We start from the raw sequence: 25,160 nt of genomic DNA on the forward strand, positions 1-25,160 counted from the left end.
TAGCAAGTTTATAAGGACACAGTTGCCCACAAGAAGAAATAGAAAAATGAAGAGTTTATGATTCTCAGCCGTGTGGGTCTCTATTATTACGAATGTTTTATCTTCACTTGATAAGGTCTCTCCATCATGTTGATATGATGACCTCTGAGACGGGACAGTCCAAATAGAAGCTAGGTCTCAATCCGCCTATACTCAGAGGTAAATGATCTTTATAGAACTCCATACTCCACAGCAGAGGATGCAAATGTTAACCAGGGCCAGTGACCCCTCTGTTTAAGTTATGACTGGAGCTGTCAGTGAGCTACATCCTCTCTAAGAGACAGTCCATGCACCCAAGATAAGGTTTCAAGAGCCCTTTGAGCCAGGAAAATTGTTTGGCCAAGTGTCTGTGTCTTTAGTCATGTACTCTCTGGGTTGGTGGGTTCTTTTCTCTCATCTCAGAATAGTTCCCAAAGCAAAACTGATATCAGAAAATGTTCGTGTTATCTCTCCAGTCTTGAGCAAGTCACTTCCCCTCTCTTGACCTCTGTTTCCTATAGAAGGAGGCAGATAGAAATAGCTCTTAAAGGTCCTGCCCAGCTCTGATATTCCAGGACTCTATTCTGAGCTACAGGCTGAATTCCCAGGGCCCCAGGCTACTGGCCTTCTCTTCTCTGCTTCTAAAAGGATGTATGGCTCAGATTTTCCCATGGGCCTCAGCTGGGGCATGCTTCCTGTTCTCTGGAATACTGTGGCTCTGCAGGTGATAACCATTTATCTGCCATTACGAAAAGGTCCTTAAGCCCAGACATTACAAGGAGGGAGGTCATTTATCGCAGACCCTAAGTAGTATCTCCCTAATCCAAATGACCAGTGGGTTCATTGAAAAGTTCATGTCCCAGTCATTGCAAAACCCAAGAGGCCTTGGGGATACCAAGTTACAGAAAGAAGGCTGTGTAGCTGGAACTGTTAATGCCCAAGGCATGACTATTCATTATTAACAAGTTCAAGTTCATCAACAGGCAGTAATCTGAGTGTTAAAATTCCTGCTTACCATCTTCTGGTTGGTTTATATAATATATGACTATGATGATTTGTTAGAATTCTGTTAGACTATGATGACTACTATGTCTGAATTGGAAAGGAATCTAGAGCTCAGCTAGTCTAAACCCCTGTGTTTACAGGTGAATAACTGAGAGCTAGAAAGAAGATGGCCCAAAATGCAGGATATGGCAGTGTCAGGAACAGGACCCAGGACCTTCAACTGCCAGGATCCTATATATCATATTACTCCAAAGCAGAGGTCACCAAGATGGTATACTCTAGTTCATGCAGTTACTCACAGAAGAATCCCTTTCCCAGGCCCTCATTCTAAATCTATTTAGCCTTTTTTTTTTATTAAGTTCTAGCAAGAACAGTTTAACTGGTTTCTAATTCACAACATATTAAAAATAAGCAGACAGAAAAGTACAGTGAATAGGCTGATAAAAAGACAAGAAATAAAACACCACATAAAGAAGATTTCAGAATTTCAAGGCTTTATAGTCTGGCAATGTTTAATGCAGGTCAAGCGACATTACACAACTCCATATCCCCAAGATTATCACTTTAATGTAGTATCACAATGGCTGACATTCATAACAATGTCCCTGGATCACCAAGAAAGGGTTAGCATGTTTCACTAGAAAAAGTGGGTACTTCTTTAAAGAACTTTTTAAAAAAGTGTTACACCGAAAAGAAAATTTTTAGTTATAGTTAGGTAAACCTTTGACTATCTGGAAAACTGAGTCAGACAAAATAACACAGCAGCTGGGGGTTCAAGGAAGTGACATTGCAGCTGTGTGCAGATAGGCACATTCTACAGTAACAAGACTGGTGTGAGTTTGGCTGGTATCTGCAGAGAAGAGGAATAAATAGCAAAGGCATGATCTCATCTTCTGTTTACACTTCAATTCCCAAAGTTAGTGATTAATTGTAGTTGTGTTTTGTTGCCAGGGCAAATTGTTTTTCCTTAAAACTCCCACTTATTTTAAATAAATAAACCATTAGTTTCAAAACAGAAGTGTCAAATGTCAAGATATTTCTGACATGCTAAGCTAATGAACAAAACAATGAATTCATTAGAAGCTACTAGAGATAGGCAGCCTTTGAGAACTTTTCTTTAATGACTCTGAAAGGCAGCAGGAGTCATTCTTGGTAAGAGATTTTTTTCATGCATCTTGGCTAAAATATTAGTCCAGAGGTTGCAAACACAAATACAACTTATAAGAATTGGATTAGGTATAAGATAATTGAGTAGGTACGTCAAGAATTCATACTCAAATAAATATACCAACTAGCTATCATATGAAGCTTCCCAAACTCCTGTCTCACATAAAATCAGCTTTAGGCCACCAGTTTAGGATCTTTGCCTGGATCTCTGAATTCGCTCAGAGCCTCTGGCTCTTCCAAAGAAGGGAATTCTTTTAGCAAGCAGGCATGTTTTTTGCATCTAAGTCTTAACACGAACATGTATACACCGAGATACACATTCAAACTACTTTTGGATGATTCCAATAAATAGTTCTGTATTAAGACTGCCTATTAAACATTAATGTTCACTACATGACTTTCCTGCTTCAAAGTTTTCAGTGTCTTCCACTTACTCACAGAATTAATGGCATTCAAGGTCAACCATAATTTACTTTCCATGTATCCTTCCAAGTACATGTCCTCCTACAATCCCCACAGACTCCCTGGCTACTCACTGTTCACAGAATGGGGCTTGTACTTTTAGTTCTTGTAAACAAATGTTTATTGGATAACTACTATGTGCCAGGTCCTGTTCCATGAACTGAAGACACATCTCTAAAGAAAATAAAGTCCTCTCCTGTAGCTTATATTCTAATGTGGATTGTTTGCCTGCTTTGAGTGCATATGCAGTGCTTCTGCTTGTATGAAAGCACTTGTCACACTGTATAATGCCTGCCTGTGTCTGTGTTCCTCAACCTCAACACTGCTGTCCTGTGCACAGAACTGTGTCTGACTATCTCTCATCGCCTCCATCTCATGCTGGGCAGTAGGCACACCTTGGATATCAATGAATGACTTATATTGTGTATACAGTTTCCATTCTTTGGAAATGTGGTAAGTTCCTGTTGCACAGAGAATCTGTCTGTGAGGTCATCTAACTTTTTTAAAACTTTCATATTGAGTTGTTTTTAATAAATAAGCCTTTTCGTTATTGACAGGAACGACAAATATCAAGTTACTTCTAATGGAACTAAATAAGATGAATGAAACTGATCAGATGTCCACATTGACTTAACCTGTAATGCATCTTTTCTCAAGAATCCTTAACCTCCTTTCTTTGGGTTTCTCAGGCTGACTAACCTACTCTTGGGTGGCCTCTTCCTTTTTCTTTTAAAGATAAGAAAAGAAGCCTAGCTGGGAAACTGCTCACCTTGTTCCCTTTCTCTTTGACCTCAAAGGTAGAAACTGAGGACCAGGTGCTGGCAACCTTCTGTGGCAGGGAGACCACAGACACAGAGCAGACTCCCGGCCAGGAGGTGGTCCTCTCCCCTGGCTCCTTCATGTCTATCACTTTCCGGTCAGATTTCTCCAATGAGGAGCGATTCACAGGCTTTGATGCCCACTACATGGCTGTGGGTAAGTTGGAGAACCGACTCATCCTCAGGTCTCTCTCTCTCCCCCAAGATAAAAACTGCCTGGGCCCTCTCCTTTACGATGGAAATCTGTGTATGCACCACATAGATTATGCACCACATAGATTCTACCATTAATGTCTTACTGCATTTGCTCTATCACATATCTATCCATCCATCTATCCTCTATCCATCCAGCAATTCATCTTTCACAAAGTGTTTTAACATAAATTGCAGACATCAGTATACTTCTTCCTAAATAATTCAGCATGCATATTATCTTGCTAGAGTTCAATATTTGTTCACAGTATTTTTTCTTTTTGTGTAAAATTGACATAAAATGAAATACACATATCTCATGTATACATTTGTTGAATTTTGAAAAATCTATATTTGTGTGTAACCCAAACCTCTAACAAGACATTGAACTTTACCACCAGCCCAGAGGGTTCTTTTGTGTCCCCGCCCAGTCAATCTCTGCTCCCACTTCCCTTAGAGGAAACAACTGTTTTCATTTTTTTTTCTGCTATAGATTAATTCTTGCCTCTTCTAAAACTTCATTTAAATGAACACGTAGAGAATATATTTTGGGGATTAGGATTCTTTTACTCAGCATCATGTTTTTGAAGTTCATTTATGTGTCGCATGCATCAGTAATTTGCTCCTTTTGCCGGCAGAGTAATTTTCCATTGTACGAAAATACTAAAGTATGTTTACTCATTCTCTCATTGATGGCTACTTGGGATCCAGCCATTTTTTGGCTCTCACTAATAAAGTTTTTATGAACCTTCTTGTACAAGTCTTTTTGCAAACAAATGTTTTCAATTCTATTGAGTAAATATATAAGAGAAGAATTGCTGGGTCAGAGGATAGGTATATGTTTAGCTTTATGAGACATTGCCAGACCTTTTCCAAAGCAAATGTACCATTTTCTATCTGTCCCCCAATGTATGAGAGTTCTGGCTGCTCCACATCTGCACCAACATTAGATGTTGTCAATTTTTTAAAATTTTAATCACTCTGGTGGGCATGTAGTGGTACCTGATTGTGGTTTAAATTACATTCCCTTAATGACTAGCAGTGTTGAACATCTTTTCATGTGCTTATTGGCCATTTGTTTATCCCTTTTGGGGAAATGTACATTCAAATGCCTAGGACAGGGCTTGACCCACATTAGGGGCAGAAAGAAAGAAAGCATGAAGTAGAAGTTAAGAGCACAAGCTCTGTACCCAGCTTGTCTGGATTTAAATCCCGGGTCTGCCACTTACTATCTGTGTGACTCTAAGTTCGTTAATGCCTCCATGTCTCCATTTCATCCTCCATAGAATGAATAGTAACAGAATGCGTAGTAACAAATGTGCAATACTTCATGAGGTTGTTATCCCACACACGGTTATTATTATTATGACTGTTAGAGGATAGTGGTCCCACCAGAAGTCAGGTTGCCTGGGTTTGAACTTGGCTCTTTGTGACCTTGGGTAAGTTGCCTAACCTCTCTGAGTTCCAGTTTCCTAGTCTGTAAAGTGAAGATAATGGCTACCTCTGGGCTGTACGTGAGGATTAAATGAGAGAATGCATGAGTCTCCCAACATAGTGAGTGGCCCATATCAAGTGCTCTATAAATGTTGGCTATAGTCTTCATCATCATGCATGTATTGATGGAGAGGCTTTACCTGCCCTACAGATGTGGACGAGTGCAAGGAGAGGGAGGATGAGGAGCTGTCCTGTGACCACTACTGCCACAACTACATTGGCGGCTACTACTGCTCCTGCCGCTTCGGCTACATCCTCCACACAGACAACAGGACCTGCCGAGGTAGAGACTACTAATGATTCTATGCATTGCCCTTATAGGCCACATCCTCAATAACCTTAGATGAGGCTCAGAGAAAGACAGATATGCAGTAGAAATAAGTAAAAATGAAGTCAATGATGCACCTCAGACCCCACGTGGATGAAGATGCAGAAATGTCCACCCAGCCTGGAAACCCAAACTTGGGTTCCCAAAGGAGAGAAGCTGTAGACTATCTGGCCATCTTTCTTTCTGGGCAGCATTTTTGCTATATAGGTTGCTGTGTCTTATCCTATTGTAGGCAATTGGTCTGGTCAAGTTAGGGGAAAACTGGGGTTTCCCAGTTCTTTCTCTTTGAGTCGTGAATTATGCTTTACCCAGCAACCCCTTTTCCTCTTTTTTTCCATAGCCCCTAAGTTCCTCTATAATAAAGAGACCTCAGTCCAAAGGGAAGAAGACAGAGAGGAAAGAGGCAAACAGAAACAGCCAGAAAACTTCCCATTCCTTCTCTCTTTGTTTTCATCTCTCATCAACATACGTACTATGCTGTAGTCTCGTGCTTAGGGAGGGATGGAGAAATGGAAGGGTTTAGCCACTTTCTAGGAGGAGCTCTTGGGCTAGTAGGGTAATGGCCACGTAAGCAAATGGTGAAGTGTCTTATGGTCTCTATTTTAACAGTAATGTTTCCATTACATTTACATAATGGAAGTATGGACGTAGCACAATCAGACCTGTGCAGGCAAACACCTCCAAGAGTTGTGACCCTTGACAGAGATGAAAGAATAAGGAGAAGAAGGGCCTTCCAGGTGGAGAGAACAGCTTCTGCAAACAATCAGAGGTGTGATAGAACTTGCAATGTTTCAGGGAACAGCCAGTAGATTAGTGTGGTCCAGGATAAGCATCTATGCTTGAAATCTCACTTGGAAGCTCGGTGAGGGATCACTGGAGGAGGGCAAGTCTGGAGACAAAAGTTCTTTTTCTTCCTCCTTCAAAAGCTGCTATTTGCTTCTGAATAAAACCCTATATAACACATCAGTATAAAGCGATCTAAAACCAAAAGAACAGGCAAGTACAGGATTTTTCTTAAAGAGTGTATGTTTTCTATTGCTTTTATTCAGTTGAGTTTTTACTGAGTGTCTACTATGTGTTGAGTACAGTCAGGGCCAAGAATGCTTAGGGCAGAGCAAGCTTTCTCACTCATTTTCTTCATTTTCACCCGTCACCAGGAGCTTTTTAAAATATCATTTTCCTAATAGTTCCTCTCTCCTCCATGAAATTTTAATACCACAGATATACTATATATCTGTTTATGTACTGTATGTCCATCTGTATATTGTGCATTTAAAAAGTAAGACCTTCCCCACCAAGAAGGAATTTTAGCTTTCTTGAGGGCAAGATCGCCCCCATGAGAATGCTTGGGGTAAAAAATGAAAACAGTTGGGAACTCAGGAGACTTCTACCTTCACGTTGTCCTGCAGCTCATAGCTGTGAAACTTTAAGTTAGTCATGCCCCCTTTTTCAGAACCACAGTTTTCTCATTTGCAAATAAGCAGAATGAACAAGGGCGTAGAAACATTGACATCCCAGATCTAGGATGAACTGGCCCAAGGGTAAAGTCTTAGTGACAAATCAAGGTTCCTTAGCAGGGCTAAAGTCATGTCTAGGTTCCCAGGACAGTGGATTCTTGGGTGCAGTAAATGCAGTGGGGAACGAGGCAGAATTCCTGCACTCACAGAGTTTGTAGTCCAGCGGGAGCAAGAAAATAAACATAAAGTAAAGGAGCTGTTAAAAGAAAAACTTGAGACAAATTAAATTTAACAGAGTTTAACTGAGCAAAGAACAATTTGAGAATCCTCCCCTCCACCCACCCTACCACCACCAGAATATGTTCAGACCAACTCCAGGGTTGCTCATGCTGGATAAGATTTATGGGAAGTAGAAGAAAAGTGATGGACAGCAAATGGAAGTCAGGTACAGAAACAGCCAAATTACTTACAGCTTGGTATTTGCCTTGTTCGAACATAGTTTGAACAGATGGCCACCCGTGACTGGCCAAAACTCCGTGATTGGTACTGTTAACTTAAAAATCAAGATTTCAAATCTGTAAGTTTAGAAAAAGAGAGGAGATTTTATTCCTTATAAAGTCTTACAGCAGGTGGCCATCCTCATAGTCTGGGAAGCACCACCTCCAGCCAAGACCAGAGACAGGCACTTAAAAGGAGGAGGGATTGAGGTAGGAGCTTTATGCTGAACAGGTTGGCTAAACATATTCAACAGGTTACAGGAGGAGCTATGAATATTTATGACAGTGGTCCTGACACATGCATATTGAACACACATGCATGCAACATATGACCCATGTTCATTTTGGGATGGAGACTTCACAATAAATGTATTACAGTTAGGGTCCAAACGTCTTTTCAGGACAGGAGGCATTCAGGTGTGCAGCCTCTGTAAACTGGCCAGAACCAGGCCATGGTCAGAAGTCTCTTATCAAGAGAAAGTGACTGAAATCGATGTCTTGTTCATTCAAAGCCATAGTTATGGCTTGTGGAACAGGGTGGGGATCAGCCAGTCGGCATCTGGTAGAGCTGAAAATTGTTTTCATATCACTTATTGCAAGGCCAGTGCTTGTTCAGCTGCTGGAGATAAAGAAAAACTTTGTAGCATCGTTAGAACATAGTTTCTGCTTTCAGTGCAGGGATGCATGACTTAACCCTTGCCTGGCATGGCCTTAGGTCCTTCATCATTTACAATTTGGTATTTTATTGCCACGAGTAGTCTGTTTTCTCACTCTCATGATCTCTATTTAACATTAATGCTGGTCACTTGTTGTGTCCAAACTGCAGAGAAACAGGGATATAGAAGGAGTGTCTAACCTACCACTCCATCATGGCCAGGAATTCCGTTTTCCGTTTTAAGGTTTTTCTGGAGATCCTTTTGCCTCAGGGGGCCCATTAGGTCAGTGGAGGGCTTAGGATTTTATTTTTAGTTTACAGTAGAAGAGTAGATTACAGTCTACTTAAAAATCCAATTAGGTTACAGTTCACCATGTATGCAGAACCCTTCAGGCTGAATTTAAAATATGTAAGAAGGCCAGGCAAGGTGGCTCACACCTGTAATCTCAGCACTTTGGGAGGCCAAGGCAGGCAGATGGCTTGAGTCTAGGAATTTGAGATCAGCCTAGGCAACATAGCAAGGCCCCATCTCTAGAAAAACTACAAAAATCAGCCAGGTATGGTGGCATGTGCCTGTAGTCCCAGCTATTTAGGAGACTGAGGTGGGAAGATCACTTGAGTCCAGGAGGCAGAGGTTGCAGTCAGCCGAGACGGCACCACTGCACTCCAACCTAGGTGACAGAGTAAGGTCCTGACTCATAAAATAAAATAAAATAAAATAAAATAAAATAAAATAAGTAAGAAGGAAGCTTAAGGCTACATTTAATTGAACACAGTGAATAGCACCATAAAGAAAAACAAAACAAAGACAGGGGCTAGAAAGTGAGGGTGTGTGTCAAGGGCCTATAGGAGATGAGGGATCTCCTGAAGTTCTGGGTGGAGGGAGGGCAGGATCACAGAGGTCCAGGCATCCCTCTGACCACTCCATCTCCATCCACCTTCCCTCTCAGATCCCTCTCCCTGACCCCCAAACCAGAGGATCTCATGAGAAGGATCTTCACACAGGGTAAACAGCCCTGGACAATTAGACAATCTGTGTTTGAGTCTCAACTCGGTAAATTGCTAGACATGAGACCTTGGATAAATCATTTCCTTTCATTGAGCTTCATTTTTCCCATCTGTAAAATGGAGATGCTGATACCTTCCCTGTCTACTGCTTGGGACCATCGGGAAACTCATATAGTAACAGATAAGCAAGGCTTGCTGTGGCCATGGTTGCGATGTGCCATCTTCTCTGCTATGTTTCCAACAGTGGAGTGCAGTGACAACCTCTTCACTCAAAGGACTGGGGTGATCACCAGCCCTGACTTCCCAAACCCTTACCCCAAGAGCTCTGAATGCCTCTATACCATCGAGCTGGAGGAGGGTTTCATGGTCAACCTGCAGTTTGAGGACATATTTGACATTGAGGACCATCCTGAGGTGCCCTGCCCCTATGACTACATCAAGGTGAGCCTGCAATGAACACTTGTCCTGGAGATGCTGGAAAATCTTGGCTTAGTTGGGAAAATTGATATTGCGGAATCTTCACCTTCTTCTCCCAGGATAGAGAGCCAAGCAGCTAGTTTCTCAAAAAGGCATTATTTAAAATAATATCTACCATCTTAATTAGATCTATTCCAGGAATCTCTGATCTGAAATGACCCCCCCCAGCCATCAGGGAGGCTTGAGGAGGAGAGTCGTAAGGTTGAATCTGCATTTTAGAGAGGTCTGTTGCTGGCATGCCCAGCCTCATGAGCATGCATCCCATGCTGTCACATAGGGCCCTGTGCACAGAAGGGCCTCATGCTTGGTTTAATAAACATATGAAACTATGTTTCTTCTGTTTATTTTTTTAGCCGACTACCAAGGCAAAGAAGAATGTATGAAATTTTTAATTTGTTTTAAATAAGGGGCCCCGTATTTTCATTTTGCCCCAGACCCCACAAATTATGCTGCTGGGCCCACTTGCGGGAAAAGGCTATGTCGAAGGCAGATAAAGATGGAAGAAATACCACAGGCAAATAACTACTCTATTTGTGGTTATTTCAATATTATAATTAAGAATTTGAGCCATGGCTGGGATAATGGGGAGATATTTTTGAGATGTCTGGAAAGTAAAACCAGAAATTCTTATAGAGTGAACAGCCAAAACATCCAAGTAGAGCTGAATATTAGGGTCTAGCTCAGAAGAGACACTGAGCTGGGGATAAAGATGGGTGCCGTCAAATGTTTAAAGAGGTGCTGATTTAAACTGTGGAAATGGGACGTCCTAGAAAAGAAAAAAAAAGGAAGCCAGAACACAATAGATTATGAGACCTAGATGGAGGAAGAGGAACCCACAAAAGAGGTCAGAAAGAGCCAGAAAATGAGACCGCCCAGGAGAAAGCTGTCAACAGTGAGAGAGGCAGAAAAGCCTGAGAGGACACAAAAGAAAACTCTCGAACTTAGAGCCTGGCCTGTCCCCTACTTGGATACAGAGGCTAAGAGGCAGCTTGGCTGGAGGGTGATAGCAGGAAGCACAGGCCATGGGTTTTCTATTTTGCTGTGTTAGCAAAGTGCCACAAACATAACAGCTTAAAACAATGCCAATTTCTTATCCCAGCATTGTGTCGGTCAGAAGTCCCAGTGAGCACAATGGGATTCTTTGTTCAGGGTCTCATGAAACTGAAATCAAGGAGTCAGCTGATGGAGCTCTTACCTAAAGACTCTGGAGAGGAATCAACTTCCAAGATCATTTAAGTTCTTGGCAGAATTCAGTTCCTTGCAGATGTAAGACTAAAATTCCCTTCTTCTTCCTGGCTGTCAGCCAGTGGTGGCTCTCAGCTCTAGAAGTTGTGCTTAGATACTTTCACATTGGTCCCTGCCATCACAGACAGTCCCTTCCATCAAATTCCTGTCACACTTCAAATCTCCCTGACTTCTGCTGCTGCTACCAGCAGAAGGAAACTGTGTGGAATGGGCTCGTGTGATGGACACCCAGATAATGTCCCTCATTTTAGGTCAACTAATGAATAACTTTAACACACCTGCAAAATCCCTTTTGCCATTTAACATAACATCATCACAAAGTAACTCCAGGGGTGAAGGTGAACCTTCAATCTAGAATTCTGCCTGCCATAGTGTCTCAGGAGCTACACATGGGAGCCTTATCCAAGCATGCAACCTCTTGGGGCTTCATTTGTTTCCCCCTCTCCTCAATAAGGACAGGACAAAGATGTCACTTGGGATTGTAGAGGTCACCAAATGATTGGTAACGAGTCATGGCCCTCAAAGATGGGAGAAAAGTGCATTAAAGACACAGAAAAGAACCAGGAATGAATGGTGGGGAATCTGGATCAGATAATAGAGCCTATTGCCTTCTCTTCCCTACTGCCCCCAACCTACTGCAAACTCATCACCTCCCTTCTGCTCAGCTGCAAAACTTCCCAACAGGTTTTTTTGTTTTGTTTTTTTGTTTTCTTTTTTGCTTCCACTCTTGCCCTACACAATCTATTTTCCCATAGCATCGAGGGTGATCTTTATAAAAGCTAGATTCGATTGAGTTTGCACTTTAAATTAAACCTAAATTTCTCAGCACAACTTGGCCTTTGTCTGTTGTCCAACCTCATGCCATGGCACTCCCACTGCCCAGCCAGCCTGGCTTCCTGCCTATTCCTAACATGAGGCAAGCTCTTTACCAACCTTGGCCTTGATCTTTACATATGCAGTTTTCTCTCCCTAGAAAGTGTTCTTCCCTTCTCTTCAAATAAGCTCATACTCATCCTATGTATCTCAGATTCTCAATGCTACCTAAGGGAAAGCCCTTGCCTTGATCACCTAATTAAAGTTATTGTCTATTATATTATCATTATAGGAATGATTACTTCTATAGGTTACATAGATTTTACATCAATTATAAACATATAGCATATATTTCTATTATATATGCATATCATCCTGATTATTTTTATTACCCTTATGATGCCCTATAATTATTTTGTTTATTATTTGTTGTTAGTCTCCCCCAACTAGACTGCAGGTTTTTTGACAGCAGAGATTGTCTCTGCTTTATGCACCAGACAGCACTCTGCCCTTCTCTGAGCCACAATATGTTCATCTTTAAGCAGAAGATTTTTTTTTCAATTTAAGTACTGGGATACACATGCAGAACGTGCAGGTTTGTTACATAGGTATACACGTGCCATGGTGGTTTGCTGCACCCATCAATGTGTCACCTAGGTTTTAAGCCCCACATGCATTAGGTACTTGTCCTAATTTACTCCCTCCCCTTGCCCCGCCACCCTCTGACAGGCCCCAGTGTGTGATGTTCCCCTCCCTGTGTCCATGTGTTCTCATTGTTCAACTCCCACTTATGAGTGAGAATATGTGGTGTTTGGTTTTCTTTTCCTGTGTTAGTTTGCTGAGAATGATGACTTCCAGCTTCATCCATGTCTCTGCAAAGAACATGAATTAATCCTTTTGTATGGCTGCATAGTATTCCACAGTGTATATATGCCACATCAATGCCAGTCTATCACTGATGGGCATTTGATTTGTTGTATACCTTTGCTATTGTAAATAGTTAAGTAGAGGATTATTAACCTGCCTTGTCCACTTCAAGAGTCATTGTAAATTATAAAAGAGAGAATGAAGATGAAACCATTTGGTGAATGGTACGGCTCATTAAAAACCTAAGTGAATATCAAGGTTTCATATGGAAGCTTCCAGAAAACCCAGAGTGCAGTGGAGAGGTATTACCTGCAGAGGCCATGTTGGCTGCTCAGATGGAACCCTCTCTTTCTCTCTCTCATATTTTGCAGATCAAAGTTGGTCCAAAAGTTCTGGGGCCTTTCTGTGGAGAGAAAGCCCCAGAACCCATCAACACCCAGAGCCACAGTGTCCTGATCCTGTTCCATAGTGACAACTCGGGAGAGAACCGGGGCTGGAGGCTCTCATACAGGGCTGCAGGTAACCTCTTCCCTCCCAGGTTACACTGAGCCGCTGTGCTTAGCCCTTGCAGAAGCAGTGGCTAAGGGAGGAGGGGTGCAAGCTTGGGTCTCCTCTCGGGACCTGATGGGACTCCCAATCAAGCAGCTGGGGATCAAGGCACGTGCTCTTTCCTGACTCAGTTTTCCATCTATAAAATGGGGGCAAGGGCAACAATAATGTTGGGTGGACTAGACAGGTGGTTTTCAAAACATGTACCTCAGTATCACATAGAGAGATTAAAGAAAAAGAAATCTTGTTTCCTGAACTCTACACCTCACACAGTGATTCAGTAGACTTGGGGAGGAGGGCCTTTTCAGCTCCAGCCTTCTCCAAGTCTAGGGTTAGAATTTGGATATGGGCCTGTAGCCCAGAATGTTTCACTATGGTGCTTTGCCTCCTTCTGGGTCCCCCATCGGCAAAGCCCATGGATCTCATGCCCCCGTCCCTCAAGTCAGTCAGTCCTGGCCCAAACCTTGATCAAGCCATTCAACCTGCAGTAACTGGTCTGTAGGAACTCAAGGAAGAGTTGAGTTCAAGGTCTGTAGGAACTCAAGGAAGAGGGTGAACATCAGTGACAAAAGATCACAGCTGGGCATGAATAATCCAGTTCATAGACTAAAACTCTGGCCCTGCCTACATTATCACATACACTGCCCAGATGGGGGAGAGCAGACAGGATCTTAACAAAGGAGAGTTTGTCTTAGAAAAAGTGTCAGGGATAGGCCCAGGCCTGAAAAGCCTGTCAGATTTAGCTTTTCGAGGAGAGGACTCAGAGGCATATGATCACAGCCTTTCTGATGCTTTGAAGAAGGGCCTTGGGAAAAAAGAGCAATTTGGGTCATCCTTGGTGGCCTGAGAGGACAAATGAGTAAAAATTACAGGGGCGCAAATTTCAGCTAAGAAGGAAAACAATGTTCATGTAATCAGCAGAGTCTGAGCCTGAAAGGTACAGGTTAGGGAGGCGTTAAGCTCCCTGTCACTGTGTCCCTGAGCCGCCATGCTTAGCCCTCCCAGGGGTGGTGGCTGAGGGAGGAAGGATGCTGGTAGTGGCTGAGGGAGGAGGGATGCAGGTTTGGACCTGGTGGGGCTCCTAGCTGAGCAGTATGTTTGGTGTCTACTGCAGAGGATGTTGTAAGAGAAGCATCAGACAAGGATTGGATTTAATGACATTTAACATTCCTCCCAATCCTGAGTTTTACTGAAATCATCTGGTCGACCATTTCATTCCACAAGTAAGGACGTGGTGGTCCAAGTTGGAAACTGCCCTATTCACGGCTCCAGAATTAGTCTCTTGAAGGGCCCGGAAGATCCATGCCTCCAATACCCAGTTCCGTGTTTTATTCACCTTCATCAGGCCTTGCTTTCTAGGGACTGGCCCTTTAAGGTCAGAATTCTCATTTTCTTACCCGCTGTTCTTTCATTTGCTCCCCACCAGGAAATGAGTGCCCAGAGCTACAACCTCCTGTCCATGGGAAAATCGAGCCCTCCCAAGCCAAGTATTCCTTCAAAGACCAAGTGCTCATCAGCTGTGACACAGGCTACAAAGTGCTGAAGGTGCAGAGCCCTGCCTGGGAAAGGGTAGTGAGCAGGCCGCAGAAACTCTCCAAACCGGCACCTCCCCAGGGCAGATGGGCTGCCAGCACTTGTCATAGTTCCAGCACAGAATTTCCTAGCTGCCCATCAACTTCTCAAATGCTCCAGAAATTCCAAAGCGTGTGTCCCAGGCGGTCTCACACTCTGAAAGTGGCACAAAAATTTGTTTTATTTTTTAATCAGAGCATGAGCTGGTTTGAATTTTTAAAATATGCATCCATACAGCTCTATAATCAAGGCTGAGAACTGTGACAAAGTTCATCGGCTTATAGAGGGGAGTGGAGTGGGATACCAGGAAAGGAAGTAGACGGTTTAAAAGTAGCAGATGGGGCCAAGTGCAGTGGCTCACGCCTGTAATCCCAGCACTTTGGGAGGCCCGGGTGGGTTGATCACCTGATCTCAGGACCAGCCTGGCCAATATGGTGAAACTCTATCACTACTAAATAATAAAAAAATAGCCGGGTGTGGTGGCGGGAGCCTGTAATCCCAGCTACTCGGGAGGCTGAGGCAGGAGAATAGCTTGAATCTGAGAGGCGGAGGTAGCAGTGAGCCGAGATTGTGCCATTGCACTTCAGCCTGGGTGACAAGAGCAAAACTCTGTCTCAAAAAATAAAAAAAGGAACAGATGGGTTCCCCTTACTCTCCCACCCCCTGAAGCAGTAGTTCTAGGAATCACATTGTTAGCTTAAAAAAAAAAAAATCACCTCCCAGCTCTCACCTGAGATCAGTTAAAGCAGACTTTTTGGGACGGGGACCAGTGATTGGTGCAGCCAAGCTAAAGGACCACTGCTTCCAAGGAATGGTTCTCAAAGAGGGGTCCTCAGTCTCAGCATCACTGGGAACTTGTTAGAAATGCAAATGCTTGGGTAAGCCAGCCCCACTGAATCAGAAACTCTGGGGGGAAGCCCGGCCACCTGTGTTTTAACAAGCCCTCTAGGAGATGCTGACTGCTTGCCCTGGTTTGAGAAGCACTGCTCTGAAGAAGGAGTCAATGCTTACAGTCTTCCCTTCAGAGATAGTTGCCCAAACCCCTTCTTGCACACAGCCCTTGCCCCTCTCCAGAATATGAAAAGGGAATATGAATTCAGCGTGTATCTTTCCCCTACCTTCAAGCTTGCCCTTGGAGGCCCATGGGTGGAAAATCTCAGTCGAGGACAGACACGTGTGGAACTTGAGTTGGTTTTGCTAGGAAAAAACCCCTAACATCACCCCCGCCTCCTTCTTCCCACTCCCTTCTTCCTGTCTCTTCCCAGGATAATGTGGAGATGGACACATTCCAGATTGAGTGTCTGAAGGACGGGACGTGGAGTAACAAGATTCCCACCTGCAAAAGTAAGAAAGCCTAATGGGTTGTTATAAAGATACTGAGCTCCCCAACACTGGCGGGATCCGAGCGGAGCATGCAAGGGTGAAAGTGTGGCAGGAGCACTCTGAAGGGGATGGGAGCAGAAATTTAACAGACACACAAGGGTTGGGGGAAAAAAGAATATCAGTGCCCCTTTTGGCAATAAGACGTTTGGATCCCAAAAGAAACTTGTGGGCCCAGTACTTTGTTAAACACCAATTTTACTTCAGTCCATAGGTGGGTTGCCAAGCTTACTAAAGGAATAACATGTGTCCAGGCTCGAAACCAGCTTTGGCAATTGCTAATTCAGGAAACTAGTTTGGTGCTGGTGCCCAGAGCTGAGTGACCTTGCTAGTCTTCACGTGGCCATCAGCCATATCCCCTACATCTTCTGAGACAGCTCATGATTTAGGGCTGTATAGGAAGGGCTGTGGGGTCAGCACAGTTGGCCTGCATGAAGCAAACGATACAGCTCTTCACTGGCTCCTAGGACCCAGAGTAAGATCTTGCCTTGGCTCTGCCCCTAACCAACTCTGTGATTGTGAATAAGATCCTTCCCCTCAACTATAAAATAAGGAGTTTGGACTAGCTTTATATTTTAGAAGATGTGCCAATGGTTTTAAAATGATATAGTCTATATAAATCATCTACTGAGCTTTGTAAAAATACAAGCTTCCAACCACTTCACCTCACCACCACCCTCTGCAACCACCCCTCAACACCCAGGTGATTTCAATGAAAGACTTATAAGGACCACAGTTTTAGAAACTTATCTATGGCCAGCATTGATGAGAGGAGGCACAGTGACAGAAATAGTCAGGGAAGGAAGGGAGAGAGAAGGGAGAATTTGCTTTATGATGGAGAGGTGAGGTCAAGAATTAGAGCCTGGCGTGGTGGCTCACACCTGTAATCCCAGCACTTTGGGAGGAAGAGGCAGGTGGATCACTTGAGTTCCAGAGTTCAAGACCAGCCTGGCCAACATGGTGAAACTCAGTCTCTACTAAAAATACAAAAATTATCCAGGCATGGTGGCACATACCTATAATCCCAGCTACTCGGGAGGCTGAGGCAGGAGAATTGCTGGAACCCAGGAGACGGAGATAGCAGTGAGCCGAGATTGTGCCACTGCACTCCAACCTGGGTGGCAGAGCAAGACTCTGTCTCAAAAAAAAAAAAAAAACTGGATTGGAGTTGGTCCCACCCATCTTCTTTTCGTGACTTTTCATGCAAACTGGAGCGCTATCCTCGTCCCTTTCTCCTACATGGCCTTGATTCAGTACGCAGACATATCTCCTCCCATTGTCCCAAGGGGGACATTCCCTTAAGGCAAATCCCAGGAAGAACTTTGAAGTAAAATATGCTTGTTCTTTTCCTTTTCATATGATGAAATTTTTCCTTTTCCTATGATGTGGCTGGGGTCAGAGCCTAGCGTGGGGAAGGAGGGGGCATTTTATGACTTTAACAAAATGTTTCAACAAATGTTGACTGGATGCCTCTGCAGAGTTCCATAGGGAAGTCAGATGGAAAAGACAAGGTCCAGGCATGGCGGAACTCAAGTGCTGGTGGCCACAGTCACCACCTCCTCCAATCCCAGGCTCGAGGCACAGTGCTGTGACTAGGTTCTAAGCAAAGCACTCTGCAGAACAAAGCAAGGGCCATGTAGAAGGAGAAGGTAAAGGAGAATATGAGGTGTTTTGGATAGAATCAGGCTTTGGAATTAGGAAGTTCTAGATTCAAATGCAGACTCTACCAGCTGAGAGTCCCTGATCAGTGTACTCAGACTCTTTGGCCTCAGTTTCCCACCCTCAAGATTGCTTTGGGGATTAGCTGGGTTAATATACATACCATACCCATGGAGGGCCAGAAACGTGCAAAAGATCAACAAACATCTCCCGCCCCAACCCAATCCCCTCACTAGGAAGTGGTTTTGTTTCTCTCATTCATATTTTTGGAAAGTAGGAAACATTAATAATTTTTCCCTGACTAATATTTTTTTCTGACTTACATTAGCGTACAACAGAACACCCTGTCATTTTGTAGTAAAGAGGAACTGTTTCCATCATATGACCCTATTCTCCCAAAATAGGCTGGATTAAGACGATCAGAATTCCCATTCAGGCATACCCAGCATCTTTGCTTACTCAGGTATTTATTGAGCATCTCTCTATACCAGGCACTGGGCTAGGTCCTAGGGGAGAGGCAAGGACAGGACTGAGGAGTTGAGAGTCCCCAGGGATTATGGAGTACAGGGCTGGAAACAGACAAGGGGTGTGCACTGTGTGGTAAAGAAACGTGCACTCGAAAAGAAGCTGGGAATTACGGGTTGTTGTTCTGGCCTCCACCTTGCTGTGGTGGCCCCTGGACAAGCCCTGTTCTACTCTGAATGCCGTCAAGTCAGGGTTTGGACCAGATGCAGGCAACGCTCCCTCCAGGGCAGAATTTTATAATCCTCATGAGCCAGGATGTATGACTCTGCAAATTCTCAGAATGATACAGATTCCACAATCCCAAACTGTTCTTCGCACTGGCTGTACCTAAACTATGCATTCTTAATCAATTCTGGTGAAGTGATTTCTGTATTTCCTGCATAAACTGTTTCTGCTTTGCTTGCTAATTTCTCTCTCTCTCTCTTTCTCTTCCTTTCTCTGCTTCCTTCCTCTGTATCTCTTGATCCCTCTTTGATCTTCACCATAGTGGCAGAAAACGAAATCGATCTGGAGAGCGAACTCAAGTCAGAGCAAGTGACAGAGTGAATGACGAGACCCCACACAATGCAGACATCCAGAAATGGATCACTCCCAAGACCCCCGGGGCCCACAGCTGCACCACCCCTCCCCATCCAACAACACTCCCGTGCCCCTTTCAGTGTGGATTAGAATGGGTGCTAAACAAGGCAACATGATCTCAGCAGTTGAAGCTGCTACGTGTGTGAAAACAAATTCGCCACTTGAGGGTTCACCCATCATTCAAACACTACTCCTGAAAATAATGAAAAAAAAAATGTGGGATTTATTTTAGCACCTCTGAGTGGACTGTGCTCTTCTCAAAGGAAAAAAAAAAATGCCCTTGGTCTTAGAGACATAAGATTGAATATATAATCATGTGGCCTCAGGCTGACCAGATCAAAGTGGTTTCTAATCCATTCTACATGTCAAGTTTAAATAAGCCAGACTGCCTGTGACTTTATGAATCCGAAGGTGTTACCTGTTGCTGCTTTCTTAACCACCATGAGTAGGTAAAGCAAATAATAACTCACAGAGTGTGGATGTTTGAGAATCTGAATGTTTTCTCATTCACAAAAGTATCCCTTCTACCCCTACCTAGCATGGGGCTGAAATGTCATCATTAGAGGTTCTGTCTTCTGGGGCTTACGAGTCCTATGTTTCTTAAAATTCGCTGATTAAAAATTTTAAAAAGATAGGTATCACACCTGAAAGCAGTAGCCCCAGCTCTGTGCCATGGGACATCACAGGTCCTAAACAGTGACAGAGAAAGGGCTGGGGAGTGGCAGCTGGAATCTCTGCTTCCGTCTGAAGATCTGGGTACACATGTCAGAGAAACTTTGCATTAAATGGACTGCCCGATCTATTTGGTGATTAAATGGCTGTGCGGTGAGGGGAGAACCCTGGGCAGTCTGGAGACCGAGGTGCCATTCTTGGCTAGAGCCACCACTGAAAGAAGAGATGGGCTGGCTACTAAAGACAAGTGTCCGTTGAATAAATGTCTTTAAACCCACAAAGTATTAACAGCAATCTTACTCAGTGCCATACAGGGAATCAGAATTTAAGAGGAAGATTTGATATGTACCCAAATAATTGTAATAGCTTTGATGCAGACAACATCAGATACATCCCATCAAAGAAACAAGGAAGCAGCCCTGTCCAGTTAGAATTAGAAAGGCTTTCAAGAAGAAGCAGTGTTTCATCAAGACTCCAGGGTGGCCAGAGCATGGACATAGGGTGCCCTGGGCAACAGGGATGGCACCAGCAAGGCCTGGGAGCTGGAGGCAGCAGGGGAGCACACTGAAGGAGCTGGTGTTTGGAGGGTGGGTACACTGAGGGGAGGAAAGAAGATGAGGCCAAGGAAGGGGCTAGAGCCCAAAACCCCAGGCCTGAGTGCCAGGATTATCTGATTGCATATCGTTCTCTAGGAAGCCCCCCAATACAGCAAAGCACACTTGGATCTGCAGGTCAAGCAAGGTATGTCTGGAGGAAAATAAGTGGCAGCAAGGAATTACCGTGGAGATAGGGTGTTGGGCGGTACCGCCAAGGCAAGGGGAAAGAGAAGGGTGTTTTGATTCCAGAGTGCGGATCTGGCCAGACAGGACTTTACAGAAAAGGGTAACACCCTTCCTAAAGCAAAGAGCATAGGCCAACGGCGGAAGCAGGGTCTAGTGTGTGCTGACTGTGCCAGACAGACCTGCTCAAGGCCTCTTGTGATGGAAAGTCACTTCCGTGTCCCAGAGAGACATGGCTTTTTCCCTGCCACTATGGATTTGGGAAGAAAGTGTGCCCCTCCACGTTGCCAAGACCCTCTATGTTCCACTATTTATCACCCCCTCTACCCAGTTGTAGGGCCAGCTGTATCAGTGGACAAAGTTACTTCTCTGAAGTGATGTGAAAGTAGGTCCTCCACCCAGATAATATCTCTCCGCCAGCATCAGCCACATAACAGGCTCCGAGGACCCCACTATCTAGCCATGCTAAGGCCAACCCTGGAATTCCTAAACTAGGTGGTCAGGTCTTGAGATTAGTTTAGGCAAAACAAACTGCTGGACCAAAGTTAAGGGAGATGAGTAACGCCAATACCTAGGTACCAAGTCAATGGTGTTTTCTAAAAAAGGAGGAAAAATCTGCTTTAGCAGAGTTTAAACTGTTTATAGTATTTAAATAATAAATATTATTGGTCATTATCCTAGTGTTGAGCTGCACACGTTTACCTCACAAAGTGGAAGAGTGTCTCTACTTTTGGGTTATCAAAACAAATGGAGATGATTTGTCCAGGGTAATTGGACTGGGTGCCAGGACAAAACCTGTTGTCTTGGTTTGCCTTCTTTGTGGATAAGAAGTACCTGTATTTCCTCCCTTCCTTCATCTTTTCCTCCAACCTGGAGGGACTTGGAATTATTTACATTTTGAGTGGACTTTCTAGCTAATCAAAAAGATGAATTTGGAGTCCTAAAGTCAAAATCACAATGTCTAAATGGCACTCAGGGGTAAATTACGTCTCACTATTTCCCAAAATGACCAGGTAAAATTCAGGAGGACATGGAACTTTGGAAATTTTACCAGGGCTCTGGAAATTCTGACAATTGATGTCCACCATTGGCCAGCTAAAATAGGCCATTTAACTGGAAAACAGATCCTTAAGAACTACTAGTTCCATTTACTAAAACAGCACTGGGTTTGAGGTCAAATCTTGCTCTCACTCTGACAGTAACTTGTTGTATGACCTTAGACAAGTCAAATCTCCTCTCTGGGCTCATAGATAAAATAAAGAGAACATTCTAGATTGCCTACTTCAGGTTTCTTTCCAGCTGTGACAGTCTATGATTCATCTATGATTCTTCAACTCTGGCGTAGGCTGTTATACCTAAGATTAGGATTTTCTTAAGAATGAAAAGATTGACAAATTTGGGTCCAGAGTCTCTGATGTGGCCATGAAAAGATGCCCTGACTCTCAGCTGACTCACCCTGGGCTCCATCAGTGCTGACAACTCCCCTAAGACTGAGCTGGACTGGAAAGCTCCCCAAAGACCACCTCTGAGGAGCAGGCATCTTTAGTCATGTCCTGTACTGGGAATTATGGCTCCAACATCTGGCCATCAACAATTGTAGAAAATGAACAGGGGAAGGCTGAAAGCTGATCTGCCTCCAACCCTGCCTCCTGGTTTCTAGGGCCAAGCAAGCTGCCTGGGGAGGCAGCAGGGTGGGGCTGTGTACTCATACAGGAGCTGGGTTTTTTTTTTATTTTTTGTGCCAGACTCCAATGTGAGCATATTAGCTGCTATTATTCAGCCTAGGATTGGGACTAGAAGAACAAAGATTATTTGGTTTACGTCAGCTATAATTTTCTCGCTAAGCCAAGGGTTTCATCCTTGGGCAGAAGAGGCAGAGAGGATTGTACAATAAAACTAGAAGTCAAAGAAAGAGGCCCTGGTGGGTAAGAGGCTGGAGTCTGTTTAAACCTCAGGAGACCTTCTCCTACCCAAAATTGACACTGGCCAGGTGAGCTGACCACACAGTAGTACCATAATGAATGGGAGAGACCTCAAAAGCAGGACCACTGGTAGCTTCACAGGTTGTACACTGCACATCCCAGGGGCACCCTTCAGAGGCATTATAATATTGCTTTCTGGAATTGTGTGCAGTGCACAACCTGTACATCTGCATGACACAGATCCATCAGATAGCCAGAAGAAGATGAGCAAAAGGCAGTCGAGGGTTCTCACTTCTTCTCTCTCAGTTGTAGACTGTAGAGCCCCAGGAGAGCTGGAACACGGGCTGGTCACCTTCTCCACAAGGAACAACCTCACCACATACAAGTCTGAGATCAGATACTCCTGCCAGGAGCCCTATTACAAGATGCTCAACAATATCACAGGTAAGCCCTCCATGCTGAGCCACCCCACTTCTGTTTCACACTCTCGGGGCCTCAGGGTTGGGCTGGAGGCCGAGGCAGCTCTGAAAGGAAGAACTGCTCATAAGTGTGCAGAGCCAGATAATGCAAAACGTGTCACTCACACATCTCCTCAGGTTCTCACTTTCCATGAGCTTGTGTTACTGTGTCCATGTGGAGATGCAGAAACAGTCTCAAGACCAAAACCCAGGCTTTTTTGTTTTTAACTTTAAATCTAGCACTGATTTACTAATGAGTTGTTGGTGGGAGCGTGAAGGAGTCACACATTGACACAACTAAGGGAAGAAACGAGACGCTAAAGGAAGCCTGGAATACCCCAAGTTAAACTCCTTCATGTGGTCTGAGGCTGAGTTGGGGTTTCCAAAAAATGGCCAGTATTACTGCTTCACCCAGTCTCTGCCTTGGCTTCTGGGTGAGGGCAACATCTCACCAGGCCAGACCCAGTCAGCAGGTAAGGGACCTTCCTTCAAAGACCTGTTCCGCTGATATGGACAGGGGTCCAGGCAGGGTTGGGGAGTGAGGAGCAGATCCTTTGCCTCCTCAGGGAGCCCAACATATCCCCTGACCACAGCTCAAGCACAGCCACAGCTACAGCAGTCCCTGTCCAGACCTCATCCATGCCACCTGGCAGAGACCCCTGGCTGCCCCAGGGACTGGGCAGCAGCACACTGGCCAGAGGGTGAAGGACTTGCAATAACCTGTCCCTTGGCCACACTGGGGGTTTGGGAGGAACTGGGAGGAGAATGGCTTAGAGACATAACCCGCCTCTCCCTGCCTTGTGGCAGCCCAACACCCCCTCACACGCACTCACAGTCCCTAGCAGAAAAGGAGCTCTCAGGGAGAAAGGAGGGCCCATCAGCTCTGCCTCTCTGGCATGCAAGCCCTGAGAACATTCTCCTGACTCATCTAAGCCTCCAACTCCTTCTCATTTTTTTTTTTTGTTTTTTGTTTTTGAGACAGGGTCTCACTCTGTCACCCAGGCTGGAGTGCAGTAGCATGATCTCGGCTCACTGCAACCTCGACCTCCTGGGTTCAAGCAATTATCTTGCCTCAGCCTCCCAAGTAGCTGTGATTATAAAAACTTGCCACCATGCCCAGCTAATTTTTGTATTTTTAGTGGAGACGGGCTTTTGCTATGTTGGTCAGGCTGGTCTTGAACTCCTGACCTCAAGTGATCCGTCCACCTCGGCCTCCCAAAGCGCTGGGATTACAAGCGTGAGCCACCGCACCTGGCCCGAAGTCCTCATTTTTAAAAGAAGGAACAGTGATGAAGCTCTTAGAGCTATTTTGAAACTCCAATGAGATGGTGGTCACAAATGTATGCTTATGAAAGAGTCTGTCAAATGGAGAAGAAAGGAAAGGGCATCTGTGCAACAAAGAGCCATGTAAGCCCAGGTCTTTGTGACAAGTGAGGGGGAAATGCCTTCCAGGACCTGGGCAGCGTGGGGTGGGGAGGGGAGCAGCCCTCAGCCAGGCAGGAGTGGGACTCCCCAGAGCTTTAGACAGACACCATGCTGAAGAGCGTGGTGTTTATTTTTGAGGGTGACAGCCAGCCATTGGTGATTCTGAGCTAAGAAAGGACATGGTCAGATTCCCGTTTTAGAAAGATCCTTCAGGTTGCAAAGGGAGTTTGATAGAAGGACTAGGATGGTACCCCTGTGGGTATCTGAAGACATTTGGAGGTTAATTGGCCCCTTTGGAGGATTATATCCCAGAGACTACCTGCCACATTCCTCCACTTTCTTCCTCATTCTTCTTAGTACATCTAGGCTCAGAGACAATCGTATCTGAGCCTAGATGACCATTTGGAGGACTTTTGTAATAACTCACTTGAGAGAAATTACGTACCCAGATCTATTTTCCATGTGCTGCAAATCAACCATTTTCTCCCTTTTCTCCTAACCTCTTTCACTAATCCAGGTATATATACCTGTTCTGCCCAAGGAGTCTGGATGAATAAAGTATTGGGGAGAAGCCTGCCCACCTGCCTTCCAGGTACCTCACCCTCCAAATCCTTTGCCTCATGGTTTTCCATCCAAGGCCCTAGGACCCCAGGTCTTCTGGCTGTTAACAGGGAGATGGGGGACAGGGGAGGTGATGCTTTGGTTGCTTTTTGGGAGGCGTCTTCAAAAGGTTAAGGGTCAGAGAAGCCCTGCTTCACACCTTCTCAAACCAGCCTGTATTTTCTGCCTGCTCCGTCACTCTGAGAGCCCTCCTGTCCCCTCTCTGTGTCCTTGCCACAAGCTTTTTCATAGAACACAGTTTGTGCGTGCATCTGCTGTCCTGCCAGGGAAATTGAAAAAGTGGGTACCCTGTCCTCAAGCACTCACCATGCTATCAAGGAGATGATAAGACAAACAACATCATGATAAGACAGAGTGAGAAATTCTTTCTTCCAAACAGCAATGTGGTCAAGCCTTTCCAACTGCTGCCTTTCCCATGGTTTACTTACTGACTCCACTTTAAAATGGAAAGAAAATTTGGTGGTGACAGGAAGTGTTACTGTGCATACAGATTTTGGGGACATTTGCTTTAGCATT

General features: G+C 44.5%; 1 protein-coding gene across 10 annotated transcripts in view; it reads left to right on the forward strand.

Moving 5' to 3' along the window:
• MASP1 (MBL associated serine protease 1) overlaps window positions 1-25,160 on the forward strand; it is a 72,911-nt gene that overhangs the window by 26,201 nt on the left and 21,550 nt on the right. For 7 of the 10 annotated variants that reach the window (XM_077991190.1, XM_028843574.2, XM_077991192.1 and 4 more), the window contains 8 exons: window positions 3,450-3,627; window positions 5,308-5,439; window positions 9,346-9,542; window positions 12,875-13,022; window positions 14,479-14,597; window positions 15,890-15,968; window positions 22,447-22,584; window positions 24,541-24,615. In XM_077991190.1, coding sequence (XP_077847316.1) covers window positions 3,450-3,627; window positions 5,308-5,439; window positions 9,346-9,542; window positions 12,875-13,022; window positions 14,479-14,597; window positions 15,890-15,968; window positions 22,447-22,584; window positions 24,541-24,615 — 1,066 coding nt within the window. Of the gene's footprint in view, window positions 1-3,449; window positions 3,628-5,307; window positions 5,440-9,345; window positions 9,543-12,874; window positions 13,023-14,478; window positions 14,598-15,889; window positions 15,969-18,681; window positions 19,721-22,446; window positions 22,585-24,540; window positions 24,676-25,160 lie in introns of those variants that run through there. The other 3 variants (XM_077991187.1, XM_077991186.1, XM_077991193.1) reach the window with 2 other exon arrangements.

This window comes from Macaca mulatta, chromosome 2 (genome assembly GCF_049350105.2).
Source record: "Macaca mulatta isolate MMU2019108-1 chromosome 2, T2T-MMU8v2.0, whole genome shotgun sequence".
NCBI classification, from domain to species: Eukaryota; Metazoa; Chordata; class Mammalia; order Primates; family Cercopithecidae; genus Macaca; species Macaca mulatta.